Genomic DNA, 26,519 nt, shown 5'->3' with positions numbered 1-26,519 from the left:
AATGCTATTATCCTGCGCCATCTGCAGCTTAAACACAGATATTCCTACTAAATAAAGCTCTACTACTCCTAGCCTCTCGATCTTTCTCCACAGATGCCGACAGAAATGCCTTTTTGCTTTTTTTCTTCTCCCACATTTTCTTGGCATTGCTAGTATTTCTGGCTTTGCTGTTATTGAAACCAGCTGCCCCCAAACTTCCCACAAATAACTAGTTAAGGATAAATCTCGGCGTACGGCTTTACTGCAGATTCATTATTTTCCTATGCCTGTAATTAAAGATTTTCAGAGAGAAAAATCAAAGCGCATGATGAAGCACATTTTATATGCCTGGAGACCAGCTTGTCAGATTTTTTGCGAATGTAATTAAAGGAGTGTTTCAGACAACAGGCCTGTTTTGCGGGATCATGTTCTGAGGGGAGTTTCTGCCATGTGTGCTTTACATTTCCAAAATAACAATAGCCAAACGTGGAGTTTTTTTGTCTTATATATAGAGCTTTAAGCCACAGACCACCTCTAACAGTGTTCTGCTTTCCACACACAACACAAACACAGCATATATCATTTACAGCATTCCAAGGTTAATGCGTAAGAAATGGTAGATTTCATTTATTAATCATTTTTAATAAAAAAAATAAAAATAAAATAAATAAAATAGTAATAAAAAATAAACAAATAAAATATGATATATATATTTTTTATTATTATTTACATAAAATTTTATTATAACATTATTACATTTATATTTTGTGGCATTTCATTTGTATACTGGCATGAAATGAGCACACTGAGGATGTCTGATATATATATAATTAAATTCCAGTGTGTGCTTAACATTTCCAAAATAACAATAGCCAAACGTGGAGGTTTTTCTAGTCTTATATATAGACTATTAAACCACAGACCACCTCTAATAGTGTTCTGCTTTCAGACGTGGCTCCATGCAGAAACACATCATATATCATTTTCAACAATCCAAGGTTAATGCATAACAAATGGTAGTAGTGGTATTATTTTTGGTCATGTTATTTGTATACTGGCACAAAAAAAAAAGAGTAGGCATTGACTAGAGTAGGCATTTTATTTTGTTTATTGAACATATAAAATAAACAAAAATATATATTTTTTATTATAACACTTTTTAGTATTTTTATGTAAAATGCAATTATAATGTTCTAACATTTATTATTTTGGGTCATTTTATTTGTATACTGTCGCATAAATTAGACTTTGACAATGTCTATTATTCAAAAATATGTAACAAAAAAAGTAATGAAATAAAAAAATTTAATGAAATAAACATAAATAAAAATAAATTAGAAAGCAAATTAAAAAATGCATTAAATAAAAAATAATAAAATAAATGAATAAATAAAATAAAGAAAAAATTCCATATTTTTATTATAACATTTATTATTATTTATTATATAACATTTAATTATAACATTATAACATTTATTGTTTTTGTGTCATTTCATTTGTATAATGTCTGTTATATATAAGAAATTAAATAGAAAATTTAATTAAATAATAAAATAAAATAAAATAAAAATAAACAAAAAATAAAATAAATAAATAAATGTTAAAATAAATGAATGAAAAATAAAATAACATAAAATAAGCAAAATAAATAAATAACTTTTGTATTATAACATTTATTATTATTTATTGTATAGCATTTAATTATATTATCTATTATATAACATTGTAAGTTTATTGTTTAATTTTTATGTTTTTAATATTTTAATTAAAAAATGTAAATAAATAAAAAATTATTAAAATGAAATAAAAAATAAAGTAAAATAAACAAAAAATAAATAAATGAATAAAAATAAACTAAAATAATAAATCAATTAATAAAATAATACAAACAAAAAATAAAATAACAAATAAAATAAATTAATAAAAATAAATTAAGAAATTAAGAAATAAAATAAAATAAACAAAAATAAAATAAATGAATAAAAATAAAATAAAATAATAGATGAAATAATAAAATAAACAAAATAAAATAAAATACAATTTTTATTATAACATTTTTATTATTTATTGGATAACATATAAATTGCATAACGTATTTAATTATATGATTTATTATATAACATTATAACATTTATTATTTTTTGTGTCATTTCATTTTTATACTGACGCAAACACGAACATGTTGACAATGTCTATTATTTTTATTTTTGTTAAAAAAATGTTAAATAAAAAATAAGTAAATAAAATAAAAATAAATAAATATATAAAATAAAGTGAAATAAACATAAAAAAATAAAATAAATGAATAAAACAAATAAAATAACATTTATTATTTTTGTGTTATTTCATTTTTATACTGTCACAAACATGAGGATATTAACAATGTCTGTTATTTCTAAAAAAATATTATATTTAAAAAAATATGTATATAACAATAACAATAATAAAATAAATAAATACTTTTAATAATAATAATAAAACAAATAAATAAAAATGTAGTAAAATAAAGTACAAAATTAATAATAATAATAATAATAATAATAATAATAATAATAATAATAATAATAATAATAATAAACAAATATATAAAATATTTAATAAATAAAGTAAAAAATAAATAAATAATATAGGTTCCCATGTGTGGTTCACATTTCCAAAATAACAATAGCCAAATGTGGAGGTTCTCCTCCCACATATAGAGCGTTCAACCGCAGACCCTCCGCTTCCAGACACGGCTCCACACAAAAACACAACATATATAATTTCCAGCAATCCAAGGTTATGAGCAAAGCTAGAAACGATATATCCGATGAGGCTGTGGCTATTGATGATGTCACTTGGGCTTTCAGAATAATATTTATCCCTCGCAACCCGCCTGGTCTCAATTGTGCTGGTGGTTTTGATATATGAAAGCTTTTATAGCAATCTGCCGGTGTTATTTTACACCCGACCGCAAAACTTTGAGCGTCAGGCTATTTTCACACAGAGTCTCTGGGTTTTTTTTAGGAAGCCACATCCCTGCACTGAGCGACCCAGGCTCAAACCTCAGTGTCTCTTTCTCTCTCAATGAAAAGCTTGTTCATGGAGACTTGGGTCTTAACCGAAGCGCAAATGTGCAATAATAACAAATAAGAGCTCTGGCCTTGACTTGAGGTTGAGCTCCGCCACCTAAAGCACGGACTAGAATAGATAAAACCGACTCAGCGAACTATTTGCTGAGTAAACAATCTCCAATGCACACCACCATGAGATGCTCTAATAATAGTAGGAAAGAGAGAGCCATATATAAACTCCAACGTCAAGGGTGGTCTGACAAAGACGTCTTTCAATTCAGATTACCATCTTTTAACAATTAATTGTGCAGCTATACAGTTAAAGTCAAAATTATTCGCCTTCCTTTTTCAAATGTTTCCCAAATGATGTTTAACAGATTCAGGAATTTCTCACAGTATTTCCTCTAAGATTTTTTCTTCTGGAGAAAGTCTTGTTTTATTTCAGCTAGAATAAAAGTTAAGGTCAATAAGAATAAAAATTTTAAGGTCATTATTATTACCCCTCTTAAGCAATATATTTTTTCCAACACAATCTCACGGCAATTCGTAACTTTTTGATTTAGCGGCTAATTCGTATGAATTCGTACGATCTAATCCGTACAATTTAGTACGATTTGCTCATCCCCCAATGACGGTTGGGTTTAGGGGTGGGGTTAGGTGCCACGCCTCCTTTTTAAAAATCGTACAATCTCGTACGACTGAACTCATACGAATTCCTACGAATTAGCCACTAAACTGACAAAACGTAAAATACTTACGTTTTCTCGTGAGATCAGGCTGATTTTTTCAGTTTTATTTGCTGAATAAACTATCTTTAATGCACACCCCCATGCATCACAGACTCATTGTGGATATGTACCCCTGTCTACATTTCTGGAGAGTGCGAATTATGTACCCAGAGTTACATCTGGCCATTTCGTCTTTAAATCAAATGCTATGGGGTTGGTATGATGCCGGCCGATGGCTTCTGCTCCTTTTAGTGCTGACCGCTGACCACTTACGTCCGTGTGGGCGGCTTTTTCGATGTTACCAGTTTGCTCAGTAGCTCACCTCGTACATCGACGGAGAACGGAGTTGATCGCGGCGACAGGCTTCAAGTCTGACAAAGAACAATTCCAGCAAGTAGGTAAACCAAAAGCAAAAATAAATAAGTAAACAACAGGATAATAACGTGGTGAAATACGTAGGAAACACTATAAGTAGGGTTTAGGGAAGGGGGTGTGTGGGTCGGTCAGTCAGTCGGTCGACAGCAAGCTGGCCTGGTCGGCTGAGGTGTACACAAAAACACAACATATATAATTTCCAGCAATCCAAGGTTATGAGCAAAGCTAGAAACGATATATCCAACACAATCTCACGGCAATTCGTAACTTTTTGATTTAGTGGCTAATTCGTATGAATTCGTACGATCTAATTCGTACATTTTCGTACGATTTGCTCATCCCCCAATGACGGTTGGGTTTAGGGGTGGGGTTAGGTGCCACGCCTCCTTTTTAAAATTGTATAATTTCGTACGAATGAACTCGTACGAATTAGCCACTAAACTGACAAAACGTAAAATACTTACGTTTTCTCGTGAGATCAGGCTGATATATCCGATGAGGCTGTGGCTATTGATGATGTCACTTGGGCTTTCAGAATAATATTTATCCCTCGCAACCCGCCTGGTCCCAGATATAATAATGTCTGTTAAACATTATTTGGCAAATATTTTAAAAAGAAAAGAAAAAATCAAAGGTGGGCTAATAATTCTGACGTCAACGGTATGCAATTCAAGAACTATACTTAAAGCATGTTATACCTTTGTTTTGATGACTATATGAAAAATGACTAAGCAGTGACCTCAGAATATACATATATGCATGACTGTGAAATATTGTAGGTGTCTGGATCTAGACTTGATTCTTTTGTTCCTACACAGTTTCATTCTCAAATAGCTGAATGACAGGAGCCATTGTTATCGTGCAGGAATAGAAGCTGCTTTTGTGCACTCGCCATCAATTTAAACGTGTAAAGGTGTTGCATGCTGGGGGAAATGAACAAGGTATAATAAAAGTTTGTTATGTGTTTTAGTTGTTTAAGAAGTTTGAAAGACATTTGTACCGTAGTTCATGCTGCCTTTTGATATATTTGGCTCACAACATTCTAAACAAGTCAGCTTTAAAGTAAAATCAACATGTCATTCATTCATTTCTCTTTGGCTTAGTCTCTACAGTGTATCCGGAAAGTATTGATAGCGCTTCACTTTTTCCACATATTTTATGTTCAGCCTTATTCCAAAATGAATTCAATTCAATTATTCCTCAACATTCTTCATACAATCCCCCATAATGACAATGTGAAAAACGAGTTTATGAAATTGTTGCAAATTGATCAAAAAAAAACCACCTGAAAAATCACACGTGCATCAGTATTCACAGCCTTCGCTCAATACTTTGTTGAAGCACCTTTGGCAGCGATTACAGCCTCAAGTCTTTTTGAATTTGATGCCACAAGCTTGGCACACCTGTCTTTGGGAATCAGGTTGGATGGGAAGCGACGGTGTACAGCCATTTTCAGATCTCTCCAGAGATGTTCAATAGGATTTAGGTCTGGGCTCTGGCTGGGCCACTCAAGGACATTCATTGAGTTGTTGTGAAGCCACTCCATTGATATTTTGGTGGTGTGGTGAGATGAACCGTCGCCCCAGTCTGAGGTCAAGAGCACTCTGAAGCAGGTTTTCATTCAGGATGTCTCTGTATTCATTTTTCCCTCTATCCTGACTAGTCTTTCAGTTCCTGCTGCTGAAAAACATCCCCACAGCATGATGCTGCCACCACCATGCTTCACTGTAGGGATGGTATTAGACTGGTGATGAGCGCTGTCTGATTTTAGAGAAGTTTTACATGTCATTGGCTTCATTACACAATAGTTTAGACAGTGTTTTACAGGTTTATTCCAGTGATCTTGAATGCCTACAAACACACAATTAAGCTTGCGTTTAGGAAATCAGGATTGAATCCATCCTGTACAATCCTGTGTCTCTAGCAGGACCTCAGAGATCCTTTAATTACAGCAGCTACATATGAAAGCGCTAATTGGACATCTTACTCAGATCTGTCCACTGTTGTGCCGCTTTTATTGTATTGCCTTTTCATCGATAGCTGGATCCATATTTATGTCTCTGTTGAAGACTAAAAGCAGAAAACATTGATCATTTCATATGATGCAGCTCCGTCTGTCAGTGTGAATGAGGAATCAATAGAGGAATGCTGTACGAGAACCGATCAATAGCAGGATTGTTACATATATCTGTATGTCTACTATATGTATTATGGAAACTTCTGACAGTCATTGGAAGAGCAGTAATGGATTGATAATGGATCGAGGCTGTGATTGTGTTCAAGGCTTTTCACTCTTGAATGCCTCAGATGATGTCCAGTTTTCATGGACAGCATAAATATGATGTTTTTGACCACTTCTAGAGGGGTTTGATTATTCATTCAACCTCATTGCTTTTGTAGATGCTCTTGTAGGTCACAAAATATCATTTACTACAATGGTTACCAACCTTTTTTCTTGTTTGTGTTCGTGTGCAAATGTGTGTGTATATATATATATATATATATATATATATACATACATACATACATACATACATACATACATACATACATACATACATACATACATACATACAAGTAACAGTGCAATATGGCTGTATATCTGCACTGATGGGAGGTGTGTGTTGGCTTGAAGCTGCCGAGTGCTTTAGTGCCCCATCAGTGCCGATATACAGCCATATCACTCTGCTACGAGTCTGATATAGCGTTTATACAACAGTTCGACGGCATAATCATGTATTTCAAAAAGAAAATCAAGCATGGAGTCACAAAAACCCTTTTGTACAAGGAGCTGCTTTCTTTCGCCATTCATTCACATCTGCAGCTGACGTCAGAACAGCAAAAGCCGTTGCTACTTCACCAGCATCACTTTAGAGCTAGTATTTGAATGATTCTCTAGCGTAATGTCTAAAGTGATGACAAAACAGCTGATTTGTGCTCAGATTTTAAGGTATAAGGCTGAACGGCATGAAATGTCATCAGTCTACAGAGATTTCTCAGTAGTTCTCTGTTGCAATTGGGATTTTGCAATAATTAACCCAGAAAAAGTAAGAGCAAAGTAAACACTACCAGATTACTACGGTATAAATACAGCATTACAACATACAAAAAAGAGAGAGATCGACTTAGAAAGCAGTTTGACATTTACGCTGAGTAACGCTGAGTTTTTCTCTCTCAAGGACTTATTATGCATCTCTGTCGCCATCTTGTGGTGGAACGTCAATCCTCACTTTCTTTGGTCTGCTCAGACAGGCTGATGGCGGCCGACGTTGTATAAACACAGTGTGTAGCAGTGCGATATGGCTGTATATCGCCACTAGTGGGACACTAAAGCAGGTCGCACTCCAGAAGCGCTGCTCGGCGCAGCGACACGGCGCGTACATGACAGATAAAAGTATCACACACCAGACGTGCACATTCGCATGATATTTAACATGAAACTAATCAGATGGCGCTCTGTGGCGCGGCAGAAATATGAACAGCGCCCTGAGTTGTGGCTGGATGCCGCCGACAGCCGCCGACTTGCGGCGCCGGTGTGTGTACCCTGATAGAAACCTATATTTAGAATTCTGAAATGTATGGCGCTGCGTGGCGCTGCGTGGCGCTTTTGGTGTGTGACCCCCTTAAGGCACTCGGCTTGCAACTTCAAGCTAATGCACACCTACTGCAAGTACCAATATACAGCCATATCGCACTGCTACAAGTGTGATATTGCATTTATAGAACAGTTCGCCATGTTAGTACTGTGTCCATCCAATACAGTACAGTAGAATATCGCAAATTCAGATAAATAAATTACTGTAAAAGTTTTAAAATGGCCCACAATGCAATGCATATTACTGTAGTGAACTGTCGAGAATGTATGTGGTACTTTACTACATCCCATGACTTTTTTTAATGCGCATGCTGAAATTTATTCAATAAATGCTCATTTTTTTTTGCACATTTTCAAAATGTCTTGTCATTTGCATTAAGTAAATATTTATGCTATATTCAGGGTGTGAATTATACACTGACAATCAGGGGATCAACTTTTTTGATGATGTTATTTTTTGTAATACACGCTTCAGTGAATCAAATTAAATGACATCTATTTTATTAATAAAACATTTTTTGGGGATATTTTGTGTATTCTGACCTACAATATCCTCTGATTGGCTATTTCAAAGGTTACTATAGGTCAAACTATACAAACTATGTGGCTGATTTTACTTTACTTTTAGGCTCTATGTAGAAACAAACACCTATTTTTTTTAAATAGTGTAAAGACACTTACCATGTCTAGATTTTTCTGTCATAGATTGATTGACGCAATTATGCATTCACAATGGTATAATCCATTAGGGGTGGTCAAATGTGTATTAATATTATCTATTATTTTAATTAGTAACTTAGTATTTAAGATGCAGGTCAGAGCTTACTATTTCTCACTATTGAAGCTGCCGTCACACTGGGCTTTGTGTGTGCGAAATTCTGTCGTACGGCGCTGCGAAAAGGGGCGGGATTAAACAAGATAATTAGACATTTAAAAAAGCCAACGATTGCTCAATACTTTGAATTTCTGTCCAGAGAGGTCCTGTTTTAATCCTCAATTATTCTCACGCAGTCAAGTGATGCGATTTCGCAGGTCAGAGTTCACCAAGCTTGAACTTTGCACCGCAGCGAGCTTCGAAACTTAATGCATGGCCTTGCGTTTCCGGTCTGACGCATTCGCGTGCGTATGAATGGAAGTCTATGGGAGGAAAAGCCCAGTGTGAGCGCAACTTTAGAGTCCTTTCGAGTGGGAGGAAATCAAGCATTACTTGGGTGAGTTAATCCACCTAAACCCCCAGTAATTCACACCCTGGCTATATTTTTAAAATGCAGATAAAAATAAGTGGATGGAAACATAATGTTTACTCTTCTAGTATGTACTAACCATGGGTCAATTGTGTGTAAGAGCAACTAAATAATAAAAACAAAAATCCTCCATTTTGTTCTCTTACATACCCGAATGCTGATGATCTGTGTAAGATGGGTTTGTCCATGAGCTGCTCTCTCTGGTGCTGTAAAACTTATATGGAGTGTGATGAAATGAAAACTCGAGGGAATCCAGCAGAATTGGTCGCAGGAGATGCAGCTGAAAGGCATTTTAATAACAGGTGGAAACAATAATGCATCTCAGATGATCACTTGAGCTGGAAAGAAAATTAAGTCATCATTTACTAACCCTGATGCTGTTCCAGCGCAGTACGCTCACTCATGTTCAGACAACAACAGGTGAAATTAAAAAAAGAAAAATGTCCTGCTCGCCTCGCGCTCCTCCATATAATGGTCATGTCATAGATAAGCTTTAAAAAAATGATGCAGAAATATCACAGCATGCTCTCAAGGGATGCGTTTTCTGGGGGTGTGCAATAGAGATTTCAACTAAATGTGACACATCATTTAATGGAAATCACCTTTGCGCTTGACAACTTGTTCATGAAACTCTATTAGCACCATAATTCACAGACAAAAAAAAAAAAATAAGCTAAATATATTAAACAATATTGCTTAAAAAGTTATATAAAAATAATAATGATTATATTTATGTTTTCTTCACACAAAAACAAAATACTCCATTTTTACTTCCATATTGTAAAAAGGGATTTTTATTAATGCTATATATTTTTTTAAATGCCATGGATTTGTTGATGTCCACAAGATTTAGAGCCATTTTGAGTTTGGTTTGGACTTTCACTAGGATGATTATTTATTTATTTATTTATTTATTTATTTATTTATTTATTTATTTATTTATTTATTTATTTATTTATTTATTTATTTATTTATTTATTTATTTATTTATTTATTTATTTATTTATTTATTTATGTTTTAATTTCTAATTATTAAAATTTTATTGATTTATGTATTTATTTTATTTGTTTTTGTTAAATTTCTTATTATTTGTATTGTATTATTTATTTATTACATTTTTATATTTCTTATTATTTATATTTTATTATTTTTTTATTTTATTTATTTTTGTTACATTTCTTGTTTTATTTTATTTTATTAATTATTTGTTTATTTTAAATTTTTTATGTTTCATTTTATTATTTTTTTATTTCTTCTTATTTTTTATTTATTTATTTATTTATTAGTTATTGTTTGTTTTATTTTTAATAAATTTTTTCTTTTTCATAAATTTTTAAAATGTTTTCATCATTTTATCTTTTTTATCAATATTTTATTTACCTTGTTACATTTCTTATTATTCTATTTTTTTATTTATTTTTATTTATTTTGTTAAATTTCTTTATTTTTATTGTATTTTATTTTGTTCATTTGTCTTAATTTATTTTTATTACATTTTATTTTATTTTATTTTTTGTTATTATTTTATTTTCAAATGAATTAAATTTATTTATTTGTTTATTGTTTATTATTGTTTATTTGTTTATATTGTTTATGTTTTTAATTATTTTTTATTGACTAATATCCCCATAATACAAGTTCAAAACAGGCCTAAATTTTCAAGCAAATAACATGTGGCTTTTGCTGGCGGCGTCAACACAAAATTAAAACCAACAAATATTCATACAGACATGTTTATTTTGCACAATTAAAATGAGCTATTATAACATGTGCTTATTTTCATTGACAACATTTTTAAAACCTCATTCAGCAAATAAATCCCCTCCATTCCACAACAGATAAAAACTTTTCTCAGTACTTGTTTTCCTTTCGCTTTTTTCCACATCATCATTACAAAAGTGCATGCACAAACAAGAAAGCCCTGGAATGAAAGACCTGCAGCTGTTCATTGTTACACTGACTGACACTTTGTGTTCAATCAGAGTGCACTGACGATTGTATAGAACTGTTAAAGATTGTAGCCTGTCATTCAGAAAAAGAGCAAATCTCAATGTGTCCGAGTGTCAACTTCATTGTGTAGAAGGTTATTTGTGTGTTGCTGGAGCAAGTGTATGTGTGTGTGTGTGTGTGTACTGCAGTTCGATCTGTCTAAATACAATACAAAACAATATTCACACATGTTGAATGATCCAATTTGTACATTCAAAACATAATTTATAAATACAGCACAAAGTTTGTGAATTCACAAGTAAATATCATAAATATTTTCACCAAATAAATTAGATTTGTGTATTAACGAATCGTGTTTTGAATTTACGAATTGGATTTGTGTATTAACGAATCGTGTTTTGAATTTACAAATCATATTTGTGCATTTACCAATTGTGTTTTGAATTGACAAATTTAATTTGTGTATTCACGAATCATGTTTTGGACTTACGAATTGGATTTTGTAAATGTGAATTGTGTTGTGGATGTATGAATTATAGCTTGTAAATGTATTGTTTTTGAGACTGATCTGCCTCCATATCTAAATGTCAATCCTGCTTTGTATTATAGAGGGATCCTGTCTGCCAGAGTGGGATGGCATCCTATGTTGGCCCGAGGGAGTTCCTGGAAAGATGGTGTCCACTTCATGCCCAGAGTATATATATGACTTCAACCACAAAGGTGAGTTTGCAGAAGCTGACTTGTGCTTTACTGATATCTGTCAGCACTGCCTGGACAATGATGGAGAAACTCCAGCGTTGATGAACAAAACCATATGCTCCAGAGTCTGGCTTTTTCTTCGTTCACAATAGATCATTGGTGATGCTTCAAAATCTCATCGCTTCCTATTTGGTTACACTTTATTTTAAGTTATTTTTGTATTAGACTGATGAGTTTAATCTGGGAAATCAACTGCCTGGATGTACTTTATCACTCTTATTACATGGCTACTTGCAACAAAATATAAAAACTAGACACAAAACATTGTTCTGAGCCATAATAGTTTATTGATTCTGGCATTTACATGCCAAAGCTGACAGAAAGGAAAACAGCTGATGGAGTATACACTAAACTGCGCTTTATTCAGACACAAGATGGCGACAAACAGTCAGAAACGCAAAGCTGACAGAAAGGAAAACAGCTGATAGAGTATACACTAACCTGTGCATTATTCAGACACAAGATGGCACCAAACAGTCAAAAACAGCTGATGGAGTATACACTAACCTGTGCATTATTCAGACACAAGATGGCGGCAAACAGTCAAAAACACAAAGCTGACAGAAAACAAAACAGCTGATGGAGTATACACTAACCTGTGCATTATTCAAACACAAGATGGCGCCAAACAGTCAAAACACAAAGCTGACAGAATCTAAACGCGCTGAATGGAGTATACACTAACCTGCGCATTTTTCAGACACAAGATGGCGCCAAACAGTCAAAAACTGTGGCATTTAATTTATAAATACACTGTTATCGCATCCCTTACACCTTAACCACTCTTAAACCTCCCCATACCACCAAATCTGTCACTAAACCTAAGCTTAATAGCCCCATAAGTCAATATAAACACAATAAGTACACCGTACTTATTTTTTTATGCAATTTCATACATAATGTGACTTAAACTAAAGCATAACCCTTCTTTCAGACAAACACTCTTTGGAAATCTGCATGCGTTTTTTACATTCATAACAGAAAACAAGGCATGATTTCTTAAAGCAAATGTTTGTGTATTTGGATGGTGATCTGAGAAGTGATGATGCCCTCCCTGACTGCATTATATTTACATTTATTCATTTAGCAGATGCCAAAGTGATGCACAAATGAGGATAATGTAACCATAAGAAAATATTCCAAGGGGGAAAACAATACAAAGAGTGCTCGCTTTCCAGAATTGAGTTCTGGGAGCGTTTATGCTTCATTTCGGGAAATCGGGATTGAATCCATACAGTAAAATTCCCTGAAAACAGTGTTTCCAGCAGAGATCCATTAATTACAGCAGCTACATACGAAAGCACTAATTGGACATCTTACTGTTGTGCAGCTTTTATTGTATTCCCTTTTCATCGATAGCTGAATCCATATTTATGTCTCTGTTTAAGACTAAAAGCATTGATCATTTCATATGATACTGTATGTCGATCTGTCAGTGTGAATGAGAAATCAATGCATGAATGTTCTAAGTGAAGACTGCTTTGTTTGACACTGGTTTTGTGTGCGATGTATCTCAAGGTCATGCCTACCGGCGCTGCGATCTCAACGGGACCTGGGAACTGGCCTCACATAACAACAAAACCTGGGCTAATTACAGCGAGTGTGCCAAATTCTTCCCCCATTATAACCAGAACAAGGAGAGGGTAAGATCCTGCTGCTGTCTCATTTCTGTGTCAGAGGTTTTCAACATTTAATGGTCCAAATTTGATTCATGCCAACTGATATAATAACAAATTTAGGCCATGCTTTATTTAAATGTGTTTTTGTTACAATATTCATTTCACTGCTGAGTAAAATTAATTAATTGCACACACTAAAAAATAAAGGTACAAAAGCTGTCACTGGGAAGGTGCCTTTTCAAAATGTACACTTTTGCACCTTGCAAATTGGTCCCTTTAAGGAACATTTTTGTACCTGAAGGGTATACTTTTGTACCTTTAAGGTACTTTCAGGTAAAAATATGTACATTTAAGGTACAAACGTGGACCTGATAGGTATAAATGTGTATCTTTTGAAAAGGTACCGTGCCAGTGACAGCTTTTGTTTCTTTATTTCTGGGAGTGCATATACTGACTATTTGCTTACAGTTAGTTGCATGTTCAGAGCCTATAGAAAATCATCATGCCCTGTTAAAATCTATACTCAAATATCCAGTGAGATGCAGTTCTGTGGGCGCAAATGTCTTGTTGATGCCAGAGATCAGAGGAGAATGGCCAGACTGGTTCCAGCTGATAGAAAGGCAACAGTAACTCAAATAAACACTCGTTACAACCGAGGTCTGCAGAAGAGCATCTCTGAACACACAACACGTCCAACCTTGAGGCGGATGGGCTACAGCAGCAGAAGACCACACAGAGTGCCGCTCCTGTCAGCTAAGAACAGGAAACTGAGGCTACAATTCACACAGGCTCACCAAAACTGGACAATAGAAGATTAGAGAAACGTTGCCAAGTCTGATGAGTCTCCATTTCTGCACCATGTTATAAAGCGTGAATCATCTCAGACTGGTTTCTTGAACATGACAATGAGTTCACTGTACTCAAATGGCCTCCACAGTCCCCAGAGCTCAACCCAATAGAGCACCTTTGGGATGTGGTGGAACGGGAGATTGGCATCATGGATGTGCAGCCGACAAATCTGCAGCAACTGTGTGATGCTATCATGTCAATATGGAGCAAAATCTCTGAGGAATATTTCCTGTATCTTGCTGAATCTATTCCATGAAGGATTAAGGCAGTTCTGAAGGCAAAATATCTCCAACACGGTACTAGTAAGGTGTACCTAATAAAGTGGCCGGTTAGTGTATATCTTGTATATAGCGTAAATAGAGCATATAGTGTTAACTCACATTACACCCTGCTTTTAAAAGAGCTTCAGGATAAAGTTGTAGAAAGGCACAGTTAGGAGGAGACCACAAATAACTTCAAAAGCTGAAAAAATATATATTTGTGAGGTGATTTCAGGCTGTATGTCAAACAAAGTCATTATTTCAAAAGGGCTGTAATTTAATAGAATATCTGGAGCAATATTAATCAAAACACAGATTGATAATATAATTCTGATAATTTAGATTGCATAATAAAAATGATTTATTTTTATATGAACTGACTAAAAACATAGATCCAAAATTAACATGGGAAATAAATATTAGCGTTGAAGTATATCAGTTGTATGATTTATTAAGTGTGTGTGTGTGTGTGTGCGTGCGTGCGTGCGTGCGTGCGTGCGTGCGTGCGCGTGTGTGTGTGTGTGTGTGTGTGTGCATGACCTCAAATGATGACAGATCTGATTCCTTTTTGCTTATTTTGACATTTTATTTTCACAAAAAGTTCACGTTATTGTTCTATTACAGAAACTATATATAAATTGATGCAATGTGTGAAAATGTGCCTGGACTGAAAGCTGAAATATTGTTTGATGTAAATATTGGTTTCAAAGGTCTTCTCTTGTCCTGGATAAAATTACAAGAGGTTTACACAACTCTACAACAGTTGTAACAGGTTTTCCCGTAACTCAAAAGCACAGACTGGAATATAAAAAACACTGTCCAAAAATAAACATCCAACATTTTTATAAATTAAAATAAGATAGCAATGAAGTAAGCATTTTTAAAGACTTATTGGACAGTGTTTTCCTAATTCAGTCATAGAAGTTAAACAGGTAGTCTTAAAGCATGACATGAAATCTAACCAAACATCTGACTGCAAACTGTTATTATGAGTACATTTAAGTGCTTTGTTTTACTCTCATATCACTCTCATGACCTTTAAATGTCAAATAAAAGATCCGTTGAACCACAAAACACATAAAAATAACATTTAATTTCAATATTTACTTTTCCTGATTCAGCTCTACGCAAACAGTGCCGGGAACTAAAAAAGAGAGAAGCATTTAGTTAATAGCAACACAAAAAAAATAGTCCATACATGTAAGGATTAAGTAAATTTCAATATTTACAATCGAATGGAAACAAAATGTAATCAAATTAGACTAGATGTTCGGAAACTGTGCTGCTTCAGTTCATTTGAGGTCAATTTAAGAAGCAGCAAAAATAGGTTTTTCAATACGTATAGTCTAGAATACATTCAGATGCTGCTTTTTGACAGTAATTGCTTGATGTATATTCTACATATACATAAACATATGCATATATGTATTAGATCAGGCTATTTTTGTGAAAGTAGCCCACTCAGACATGTTTGCAGGGATATGAATGTAAATAGCTTCATTTAAATATTGAACATGGATTTTGCACTGTGTTGCGGGTGGTTAGTTTAAATATTTGCTGTCGTGCTATGCTAAATTCAACACAAGCTCGTTGGAAATATGTACGTCAGCCAGAATTGTGTGTGAAACTGCAAAAAACATTCTTAAACATACATTTGACTGCAGTTTATATGTGAAATGAACACTAGGGGGCAGTATGAGGCTGACGACTTTAGGTTTTATTTCACACAAATGACATTTACAAGAAAATATTATCAACAAATAAAGGATTACTTTACAAAATAAACTCCCTAAATGAACATAATGATGACTATGATTTGTTATAAATATGTTGGCATCACTTATAGATGCTTTTCTGGTGTGGTCATTTAGCTCGTAGCTCATTTTGTAAGGTATTTATGCTTCAGAGCGCTCAGGTTTGAACAAAAGAGGTAAATCAATGGTAAATCAAGGTAAACTATGTGTTCGCAGTGCACTTTTCTCTTCTGTCTGCTTCTGAAAACACTATTGGTTGAGTTTAGCGAAGGGTTTAACTTAAAGTGATGTGCTAGCTGATCTGTACCACAAGCTCCGTCTTCCCCTGGACGTCTACGAATAGGATGTGAATCTGAAACATACAACAAAACACACTCGTATTACATATTCGCAAAAATGTAGACAGCGCCCTCTAGTGGATTTGTCATCAGAAACGTGCGATAAAACATACTCGGAGCAATGTATTTTACATGTTTTTTAATGAACTTGGGCTAATTAAAATAGCGTTTCTGGCATATTATTCTTCTTAACTGATCTAGCTTGGGAAAAACCCACGAGAGGAAATAATGACACTTTCTTTCCGCCGTGTTCCCTGAAAAGTCGAACCGCATTGTGTGCACACAGGCCGTTAGTCATCAATGTTAACACTGAGGCCTTTTGTTTGTTTAGTTTGGTTTAGATTCATTTCTTTCATCCGTGCGCTTTTCATTTGGATTCAGACTGGCGAAAAGTTGAGCTGCGGGCCCAGCTATTTACCATTTAGATGAGGAATGCACACACAAGCTGAACGCTGTGTGAAAAAACAAGGGTTCTACTTCAGACATCTGAGATGAAATGAATCAGTGCAATCCCCACAATCAATAGAGTTCACCAAAAACTGTAAAACACGTACAGTTGAAGTCAGAATTATTACCCCCCCCGAATATATTTCTGTTTAAAGGAGAGATGTTTTCAACACATTTCTAATCATAATAGTTTTAATAACTCATCTCTAATAGCTGCTTTATTTTATCTTTGCCATGATGACAGCACATAATATTTGATTAGATATTCTTCAAGACACTAGTGGGCCATTTCTAATGAGTGGTACGGTACGAGTCGGTACGGGTCACCTTTATAAGGCTTGCGTTTCCACTGCCAAAAGGGTACCAATGGAACCGCTTACCCTAAATAATGTAGTAAATCCAATGAACTTTTTTCAGTGGACTAAAAATGAGCTATAACAACACAATTCTTGAGATTTTTGGGAGCGCAACTTAATCACTTTACATCCAATCTACTTTTTTTCTACACTTCACAGTTTTAGCTTCATCTATTTGCCTAATGAATCTACACGTCTTACAGTGTATAACATTGTGCATCGAGGGCTGAGATCTTTGTTTCGTTTCTGGAGTTAATTAGAAAATCATCAGTGCAAATGAAATGCTTTGGAGTGCAGCGACTGAACAGCACAAACACAGCGCCAGATTTTTACCATCAAATCTAATCCTGAATGTTAACATCTGGCAGATCTGCTGTTGTATCTGAACTCCAAATCATTCATTCTTTCATTCATTTTCCTTTGGCTTAGTCCCTTTATTAATCAGGGGTTGCCACAGCGGACTGAACTGAACTTATCCAGCATGTGTTTTACACAGCGAATGCCCTTCCGGTCACAACCCATCACTGGGAAACACACACTCATTCACATTCATACACTACAGCCAATTTGGTTCATTAATTCACTTATACCGCATGTGTTTGGATTTTTGGGGAAACCGGAGCATTCGGAGGAAACCCACATCAACACAGGGAGAACATGCAAACTCCACACAGAAATGCCAACTGAGCGAGCCGAGGCTCGAACCAGCAACCTTCTTGCCGGGCCACTGCGGTGCCCCCAAACCTCCAGATCACTCTCCTATAATGCATCTAATGTCATTTCGGCTGAATGTGCGAGCGCTCAGTTTTCACATGCCGCTCAGAACTTCAAGACAAACAGTTTTCGCATGAGGCAGTGAGCAGACACCGCCATCACGGGCTTTCTAAATAAACAGGAGGAAAAAATGCTGAGATTGAGTACGTAATTCCTTTACCAGCCCTGCGTTTGTTTACACAGTAAAAGATGCAAATGCTGGAGCTTTCGAGTTTGAGCCCAAACAGAAATTAGAGACTGCTGATGTGCATTTTCATGTGGTGTAAATAGTAGTAAACATGAAGGAAACGGTGGGATTGTTTCATAACATTATATAGAGTGGAGCTGAAGAAAAACATTAAATGCTTCCAGACTTAGATGTAGTCCTGGTGATGAAAAAGAAGTTAATCTGTGCTGTAAAGGGATGTTTTAATAAAAAAAATATATATATTACTTATGAATGTTTATTGGTATTATTATTATTATTAATTAAGTTATTTATTAATTAATTTATTAATTAATTTATTTATTTGTTTGTTTATTTATTTATTTGTTTGTTTATTTTTACTATTATTTTTAATTTGTTTATTTATTTATTTATTTATTTGTTTGTTCATTTATTTCTATATTTTTTATTTATTTTAGTAATTAATTAATCAATTAATTAATACATTTATTTATTTGTTTGTTTATTTATCTGTTTGTTTATTTATCTGTTTATTTGTTTTATTATATATATTTATTTATCCATTTATTTGTTTGTTCTTCTTTTTGTTTGTTTGTTTGTTTATTTATTTGTTTTATTTATTTATTTTTTATTTATTTATTTGTTCGTTTATTTGTTTGTTCATTTATTTATTTATTTAGATGTTCATGTATTTATTTGTTTGTTTATTTATTTATTTGTTTGTATATTTTTGTATTATTTTTATTTGTTTGTTTATGTATTTATTTATTTGTTTGTTTGTTTGTTTGTTTGTTTGTTTTTATTTATTTATTTATTTGTTCGTTTATTTCTATTTTTTTATTTATTTTATTAATTAATTAATTAATTTATTTATTTGTTCGTTTATTTATCTGTTTGTTTATTTGTTTTATTATATTTTTATTTATACATTTATTTGTTTGTTCTTCTTTTTGTTTGTTCGGTTATTTATTTATTTATTTATTTATTTGTTTATTTATTTATTTATTTATTTATTTGTTCGTTTTTTGTTTGCTCATTTATTTGTTTATTTATTTGTTCATTTATTCATATATTCATTTGTTTGTTTATTTATTTATTTGTTTTATTTATTCATTTATTTGTTCGTTTATTTATTTGTTTTCTTATTTATTTTTGTTTGTTCATTTGTTTGTTTATTTATTTGTTTGTTTTTTATGTTTTTTAATTTATTTATTTATTTGTTTGTTTTAATATTTATTCATAAATATATAATATTAAATATAAATTGAATAGAAATATAATGTTAAAGTTCAGGTAATTGCTGCTATATTGTTATATATTCTCATATTATATTGCTACATTACTATTTCTACATTTAATTTATATAATTTTGTCATTGTCATAAAACTGCCATCTCTAATAAACTATCAATATATAATCAGATTAATTGTCTATATTGTATAACACAAACCCTACGCTCATTTGCTGTTGTATTACTGATGCTGTTGTTTATTAGCTGTGGTTTCTCACTCTCTGTTGTCTTAATCCCCAGGAGGTTTTCGACAGACTTTACCTGATCTACACAGTGGGCTACTCCATCTCTCTAGGATCACTTATGGTGGCCACAGTCATCCTCGGATACTTTCGGTGAGAAAAACACACCTCTTTGTTTCCGCAGAGAGGATTAACCAAACCCTTCACAAATACGTAATCTTAAAAAGCAATTTTAAGGGCATTTTCCTATTTCTGTGGACTTTACAAAACACGTTTGTATGAATATTGTTTGATATTGTCTGAACGAACTTGGCAAGATGTGTATATGTAAAATATAACGACACTGATGTTGAGCTGTGCTTTTTCAGTGTAGATCAGGCCTACAATATATCTGTGAACTTTAATCAATACAGGATTATTGGAAATACAGTATGTGCGTCAGCCTACATTTCTAGTTTACGTAACATATGTTTGATTGCAATTTTTGTGAAATGAACACTAGAGGGCAGTATGAGGATGACATTTTTTGTTAAAGATATTTACAGGGACATATTATTGATAAATAAAGGATTATTTAAATGCCGTTTATCACACAACACTAAATAAACACCACAAAACAAACTAATGTAATCTATAATTTGTAATAAATATGTTTGCGTCACCTATAAATCTCCATTTGGACACTTTTCTAGTATTTGCTCGTATATGGTGTTTATTACAGAGCGTTCAAGTCTGGCAAAGCATGCTTCAACAAAATAGATAAAAGCAATACAAAATCAAGGTAAACTGTGTTCGCAGTGCACTTTTCTCTTCCATTTACTTCTCCTGGACGTCTTCAAAACACACCCAAAGTAATAGATTTCAGATTTGCAAAGATGTAAACAGCGCCCTCTAGTGGATTTTCCATTTGAAACATTAAAAAAAACATACCCCTCTCAAACATATTTTACATTCCGCAAAATGTAGGCTTAGGCACATACTTCCAATGAGTTTGCCAGTGTTTACACAATTATAGCTTAATGCAGTTTTCAAACAAAGAGTAACTATGTGATAAATAGATCTGCTGCACAAAGTTTAGCATATGACAGTCTACATGCGGTGTTGCGTTTTCCTGTCAATATATCTGTCAATACTGCCAAAGGAATTCATTTGCATTGATTTCACGTTGCGGATGTGAGAAATACCTCGTAAACTGCAGTCTTAGGTGACAATCAATTTCCCATTTTGTTGACGGCTGCATTCGTTTAATTGAAATCAGACATTTCGACACATTTATCACAGTTTTCCAGCTGAATGTCTGCTGGCTGCTGGGGTTTTATGCATATCGCTTTAAAGGGACAAAAGACATTTCATGTGGACTTGATGTGTGCTTTTATTATCATGAGACTGACTACTTAATCTGTCACATTTGATGTAGGAATGGCTTCAAATGTGTGAATGAGGCACAATAGCTTTAAAGAGTTACTGTTTTTGAGTGTGTGCAGAAATTGGCCATTTCAAGTTTTAATTCTGATGTTTTGACTTTCGACTGAAGCGATCCGTTTTCCAAATGAACGTTTCAAATGGATGTTTCTCTAAGAGTTCATCCTTTGTGTGTGTGCTGGTTTGGGTGGTTTATGAGGACAGAAATTGATATAGTGATATGGGTATGACCTAGGTATTACAATGATGAGTTTTTATGAGGACATTTATTATGTCCTCGTAATTCAAAATGCTTAAAAATCATACTTAATGGGGTCTTTTGACTTTTTTTTTTGACAAAATTTGCTACAAGTTACCTGTGAGAGTTAGATTTAGAATTTAGGTCATAAATAAGCTTTTGTTTTACAGTATGAAAAACATTACACATATGGAGAGTCCTCATAAATCACCAATATCAGGATGAGAGTATATTTGTGTGTACCTGGTTTGGGGGGTTTACAAGGACAGAAATTGGTGTAGTGACGTGAGTATGACCTACAACATTAAGTTTTTTTATGAGGACATGCCTTATGTCCTCATAATTCAAAACACATAAAATCATACTTAATGGGCCACAGGTTAGCTGTGAGGGTTAAGTTTCGGGGGAGGTCCATACAATATGCTTTTTTACAGTATAAAGACATCATGCATATGGAGAGTCCTCATATACCACTAATACCAGTCCATAGTGCATGTGTGTGTGTGCTGGTTTGGGTGGTTTTCAAGAACAGACATTTGTATAGTGACTTGGTTATGACTTAGTTATTACAAAATTGAATTTTTATGAAGACTTTCCTTAGGTCCTTGTAATTCAAAACACAAAAATAATACTTATTGGGCCACAAGTTATTATATTTATATTTAAGCATATTTATATAATAGGCTTTTTTACAGTTTAAAATACATTACAGCTATGGAGAGTCCTCATAAACCACCAATAGTAGCGTGTGAGTGTGTGTGCTGGTTTGGGTGGTTTATGAGGACAGAAATTGATATAGTGACATGGGTATGACCTACTGTAGATATTACAACATTGAGTTTTTTTATGAGGACATGCTTTATGTCCTCATAATTCAAAACACATAAAATCATACTTAATAGACCACAGGTTAGCTGTGAGGGTTAAGTTTAGGGGGAGGGCCATACAATATGCTTTTTTACAGTATAAAGACATCATGCATATGGAGAGTCCTCATATACCACTAATACCAGTCCATAGTGCATGTGTGTGTGTGCTGGTTTGGGTGGTTTTCAAGGACAGACATTTATATAGTGACTTGGTTATGACTTAGTTATTACAAAATTGAGTTTTATGAAGACATTCCTTAGGTCCTTGTAATTCAAAACACAAAAAAATACTTAATGGGCCACAAGTTATTATATTTATATTTAAGCATATTTATATAATTAGCTTTTTTACAGTATAAAATAAATTACAGCTATTGAGAGTCCTCATAAACCACCAATATCAGCGTGTGAGTGTGTGTGCTGGTTTGGGTGGTTTACAAGGACAGAAATTGATATAGTGACATGGGTATGACCTACTGTAGATATTACAACATTGAGTTTTTTTTATGAGGACATGCCTTATGTCCTCATAATTCAAAACACATAAAATCATACTTAATAGACCACAGGTTTGCTGTGAGGGTTACGTTTAAAATTCATACTTAACAGGGTCTTTTGACTTTCAAAGATGCCTGCAAGGTTTGGGTTTGGGGGTAAGGCCATATATTTTGTCCTCATAAACCTCACCAATACTAATGTTTGTGTGTATATATATGTGTGTGTGTGTGCAGGGGTGGGGGGGATGGCTGTATGAGATCATACGTTCATATAATTATTAATCACCTGTTTCTAAACGGTCTGTCTCTAAAAGTGAGGGGGACGTATCCCCCCAGTCTCCCCCGGTTGCTACGCCACTGTGTGTGTGTGTGTTCATATGTATGTGTGTGTGCGTTTATGTGTGAGTGCTGGCCCTTTTTCATTTTGAGGACATATGAGTGCATTTATTACTTCTGCCTTCAATCGTTCCATTTCCATTGCTAATTAATGCAAAGAGGTTCCCTCCGTTGTTTATCCAGCGGGCCTATTCAAATAAAGCACCAGGTCGTGTGCGGAACGAGCCGCTGACAGCTAGCAGATTAGCTTGACTCGGCTCCAGTGCTCCGTGTTTTTAAGAGCCTGTCCATTGCCCAGGCACCAGGAAACGCGGGTCAGGAAAATGACTTTAATAAGGGCTCGTTTAGGCCTCTGCTGATCCGCTGCCAGCCTTTCCACGCACACAGTGTCAGTAGTATGGCCTCAGGTGTACGGGCTCCAGGACATCAGCCATGCAGCACGGTGACTCTCAGACATTAGCTGCAGTGTTTGAGGCTCGCTCGCCGAAGCCAGGATCTACACGGATCGGAGCTTCCCGATCAATAGTTCCCAATGGGACGGTGGTTAAACAGCAGTTAGTCTAATGACGAGAAGCCAGCCGATTCCACACAGCCGCTCTAAACCTCTATAGAGAGGAGAGAGAAAGAGGAATAACAAAAATAAAGCCAAGAGGTTTCACATTTCAACATGTCTGGCAATGAAGAGGCTGAAATGAGGGTATTAGTAAGAAAAAAGAGGAAGGATTTAGCGTAGCCTTAATTAAAAACAAATAAATACAGATCATGCACTAAATAAATGATTCATTCAAGTTTTATTAAGGTAAGTGGTTGCAGACTATTTATATGGGCTCAATTTAAACAAACAAACTAAGTTGAACATTATTAAATTAAATTTGTTTGTTTAAATTTAGCCCATATTAGTTGTTCGCAACCACTTACCTTAATAAAACTTAGTTTTTGTACACTGTAAAAACTGCTAAGTTCCACATAGTCGAATTGTGTTGGGACATCAGAAAGGAATTCAATTCAATTCCCCTTTATTTGTATAGCGCTTATACAATGTAGATTGTGTCAAAGCAGCTTCATATAAAGGGTCATAGTAAATAGGAACAGTGTAGTTCAGTTTATAGTGTTTAAGTTCAGTTCAGTTTGAACTACTGAGAGTCCAAACACTGAAGAGCAAATCCAACGATGCGCAGCTCTACAGATCCCGAACCATGCAGGCCAGTGGCGACAGCGGAGAGGGAAAAAAAACTTCACTAAATGGCGAAGGTGAAGAAAAAAAACCTTGAGAGAAACCAGGCACAGTTGGGCACGATCACTTTAATTTCACCGCTGGCCAAACGTCTTGTGCAGAGCTGCAGTCTCAGTGGCGGAGGCTGGAAGCTGGCCTCAGCGAAGATTCGTCTGTCCCTGGAGCGTCACAGGAATCATGTTCTCCACTCCTCCATGACCACCACAGTAGCTGCTCAGGATTCGGCCTGGTCCAGGATATGGAAACCTTGGGATCATCTCGTCGTTGGTCTTGGATCAAATCAGTGACTCTGCATAGTCTGAGGGCCTCGGGAAGAGTATCCCCAGGTGGAAATGGAGAATAAAGAGAATAATTAGCGTAGCTGATGTTCATAGTGTATATAAATAAGGTGCAGAAACCTGTGTGGAAGCCCACTAAGTGCACTGAGTGTATGCTTTACTAAACATATAGGTCTTTAATCTAGTTTTGAATTGGGAGAGTGTGTCTGAGCGTCAGACGTTATCAGGAAGGCTATTCCAGAGTTTAGGAGCTATAAATGAGAAGGCTCGACCTCCTTTACTCGACTTTGCTATTTTAGGTACTACCAGGAGCCATAAGTTTTAAATTAAGTCAAATTATTAGTTTGTACAAAATTAAGTGGATTGAACATAAAACAATTAAGTTGTCCTAAAACGCCTCAAGAATTGTGTTATTTCAGCTTAATTTAAGGGGGACCTAGGCTACCCCTTTTTCAAGATGTAATATAAGTCTTTTGTGTCCCCAGAATGTGTCTGTGAAGTTTCAGCTCAAAACACCCATCAGTTATTATTTTAGTGGTGTGAACCAACACTGGTCTCACGGTTCGCTTCGGTTACGATTATCATGTCATCGATTCGGTTCAATTCGATATCTCGGTGCATCACGGTGCATTGACGATGCTTTCCATACAGTTTTATATTTTCTTCACAGCAGCAATTATTGTATTAAAATGTTTACATATATTTATATTTACATACTATTTGTAATACAATTCCGTCATTTAATACAAACTGTCAGATATATAAACTGTACCTTTAAACAACACAAGCATTTATAGCAAATAATATAAACAAATATAAATATCCGCTCGCTTTCTGATCCTTGTCTACCAAGTTCTCTTACACCCCTTTGATTGGTCATACGCTCAACAAAAAGGGCTGCGTTGGCTCTTGCGCGCTGCGCTCTTCACAGATGAGTGACATTGATAAACGGCAGCAGCAATCACAGCTGATCCATGATAGACACGGTGGAGAAAACTCTGCAGGCACGCACTCGTGTCTGTATCCAGAAAGATCGCTGTAACAGTCGAGAGGAGAGGAAAAGTCACGCCAGCAGGTCAAATGGGCCACAGTGAGAGAGAGGGAAATGGAGTTTACTTTCATTCTCTCAATCGCAGTGAAATAGGGACTTCTGCTGTAAGTGTCAGTGAAAGACTGATCCAGCAAACACACACGCTGTGAAATTGTGCACAGTTTCTGCGTTTTTAGGTAGTTGGAGCGTTGTAAATACTCGCGCTCGCCTCCCTTGCCATAGTAAGATATGGCAATATAGCGCATATGAGATAAATGACGTCAGTTCATGATAACGGTTATGATTATTACTGAACCAATACCAAATTGTCCGCGTCTGCATCGCAGCCGAGGGAGGAGATTGAGGCACGCTGACAGGCATGTGGGAACGGTGGGCGGGGAGGACTAGCCTTAAAGGCTAGATATCTGATAACAACCACAAAGAACAGTAAATCGTACAAACACTCATTATAAAGGTTCCAGGTTGATTCATTTCTATAAAATATCATTGAACATCACACACTTTGCGGTGAGTTTGTGCTGTTGGATCAGCTCAAACACACACAATCATTACAGATCAGTAGTGTTTCTGAAACAATCTCTCAAATTGTGGTCTGGTACAATTGACCGCTGGTTCTCATGTGCTGGTTTGCTATTGATCTGTGTTGAATGAAGGGGAGAGAGTAGAGGCTTTGGAGTGGCAGTTGTCTCATAATTAGGCCATTTATAACGCACTTCCAATAATATGAAACCCTGAATGGGACCATGGAAGTGTAGAGTGGCCTCCATCATAACAGCTATTCCATGACAAAAAAAAATATATAGTACAGTTCATGAAAAAAGCTGAAATGTTTGGTGTGTGGTTTGGTTCACACATTTTTAAAAACATTTATTTA

The 26,519-nt window shown here is 34.7% G+C and overlaps 1 protein-coding gene across 1 annotated transcript in view; it reads left to right on the top strand.

Moving 5' to 3' along the window:
- Positions 1-26,519, top strand: part of pth1r (parathyroid hormone 1 receptor) — a 156,553-nt gene that overhangs the window by 93,815 nt on the left and 36,219 nt on the right. The window contains exons 3-5 of the mRNA XM_056470741.1: positions 11,535-11,645; positions 13,203-13,327; positions 19,779-19,873. Coding sequence (XP_056326716.1) covers positions 11,535-11,645; positions 13,203-13,327; positions 19,779-19,873 — 331 coding nt within the window. The remainder of the gene's footprint in view (positions 1-11,534; positions 11,646-13,202; positions 13,328-19,778; positions 19,874-26,519) is intronic.

Source organism: Danio aesculapii, chromosome 2 (assembly GCF_903798145.1).
Source record: "Danio aesculapii chromosome 2, fDanAes4.1, whole genome shotgun sequence".
Lineage (NCBI taxonomy): Eukaryota > Metazoa > Chordata > Actinopteri > Cypriniformes > Danionidae > Danio > Danio aesculapii.
The sequence above is the reverse complement of the archived record's forward strand: the minus strand, read 5'-3'. Positions and strand labels throughout refer to the sequence as shown.